Source organism: Bison bison, unplaced genomic scaffold (assembly GCF_000754665.1).
Source record: "Bison bison bison isolate TAMUID 2011002044 unplaced genomic scaffold, Bison_UMD1.0 scf7180017853264, whole genome shotgun sequence".
Lineage (NCBI taxonomy): Eukaryota > Metazoa > Chordata > Mammalia > Artiodactyla > Bovidae > Bison > Bison bison.
Window position 1 is genome coordinate 1 of NW_011483837.1, and position 1,257 is coordinate 1,257.

The 1,257-nt window shown below is 69.0% G+C and overlaps 1 protein-coding gene across 1 annotated transcript; it reads right to left on the bottom strand.

Annotated features, from left to right (window-relative positions):
* Nucleotides 1-35: 35 nt before the first annotated feature.
* LOC104998832 lies at nucleotides 36-1,251 on the bottom strand. The gene has a single exon (XM_010854217.1). The coding sequence runs from the start codon at nucleotides 1,234-1,236 to the stop codon at nucleotides 37-39; it is 1,200 nt and encodes a 399-aa protein (XP_010852519.1). The 5' UTR covers nucleotides 1,237-1,251; the 3' UTR covers nucleotide 36.
* Nucleotides 1,252-1,257: the final 6 nt, after the last annotated feature.

Here is a 1,257-nt window from a genome sequence, read left to right on the forward strand (position 1 = left end):
CGGGGGAACCCCGGGCCCCCAGCCGGCACGCTTCTCCTACTTGGGTCTCAGGCTGGACATGGATGGGCCCGGCCGGGCACCGGGTCGGTGAGCCAAGGACGCAGCTTCGAGACGCCAGGCCATGCGCAGGGCCTCGGCCGCGTGGTGGCGGCACTCCGCGCTGTCGTAGGTGGGCTTGCTGAGCCAGGGGGCCTCGGCGTCCTTGTGTAGGAAGTACCAGTAGGGCAGGGCACAGGGGGCCTCCCCATCGGCCCGCCGCGGCCCGGGCCGCTTGCTTCCCGCAGCGTTACGGCCCCTCCGGTCTCTGCGGCCCCGCCGGGCACCCTCCGCCTGGCTGGCTCGCTCCTGCAGGCGCACCTTCCCGGGGGGATGGCCGTCAAACAGGGCCTCGTAGAAGCCCCTCTCGGCTGCATCGTAGCGGGGTTTCTCCAGCCACACCTCCCGCACCAGCGCCTGCAGGCTGCCCAGTGGCGGCTGGCCATTGGCTGGTGGACCAGGCTGGCGGACAAGGTGCAGATCGAGGGCGGCCGCCCGCTGGCCCGTGTCAGGAGCCCCCGGTGCACCACTCCCCTCTGTGGCCAGCAGCAGGGCCTGAGACCACTCCACAAATGCCCGCTCAGCCTGGTCGAAGGACGACTTGTTGACCCAGATGCCCCAGGTCACGTGGTGGCAGGCCACCTGGCTCCCGTGGGTGCAGGGGGCCCCAGGTGCCAGGGCGGGATGCTGAGCTGCCTGGGCGGCCGCGTCAGCTAGCCTCTGGCGGTACAAGTTCTCCGCCTGGTCGAAAAGCGGCTTGTCCAGCCAGACATGGTCGGCCGAGAGGCCCACGAGGGCCAGGTCCGCCTGGCCGAGCCAGCCCTTTGGGGAGCGCTTCCTCTTTTTCTGCAGTGGCTTCTTCCCGTCGAGGTTGTTCCCGGGCTCGTTCCCGCCGCCGCTGTCTGCCTCGTCCTCCTGACCTGGCCCGTTCACGGCCAGCGTCTCGGCCAGGAGCTGCTGGGCGGCGGCTCTCGTGGCCTCGTGCTCATAGAACCTCCGCTCGGCTTCCCCATACTTCTGCTTGTCCTCCCAGACGGTCTCCAGGGCGCAGGAGGACTTCAAGCTCCTCATCTTGCGTGCAGCATTAAAAAGCAAGCACAAGAGGGCAGTTGCAACATGGCCCCTCCCGGTCGGCCCTCCCTGCTCGGCCTCCCAAATGGGGTGCCCTGGGGCAGCATGCACAAGGAGCTTGGAAGGCATTCAACACGCATGTGCAGGGCC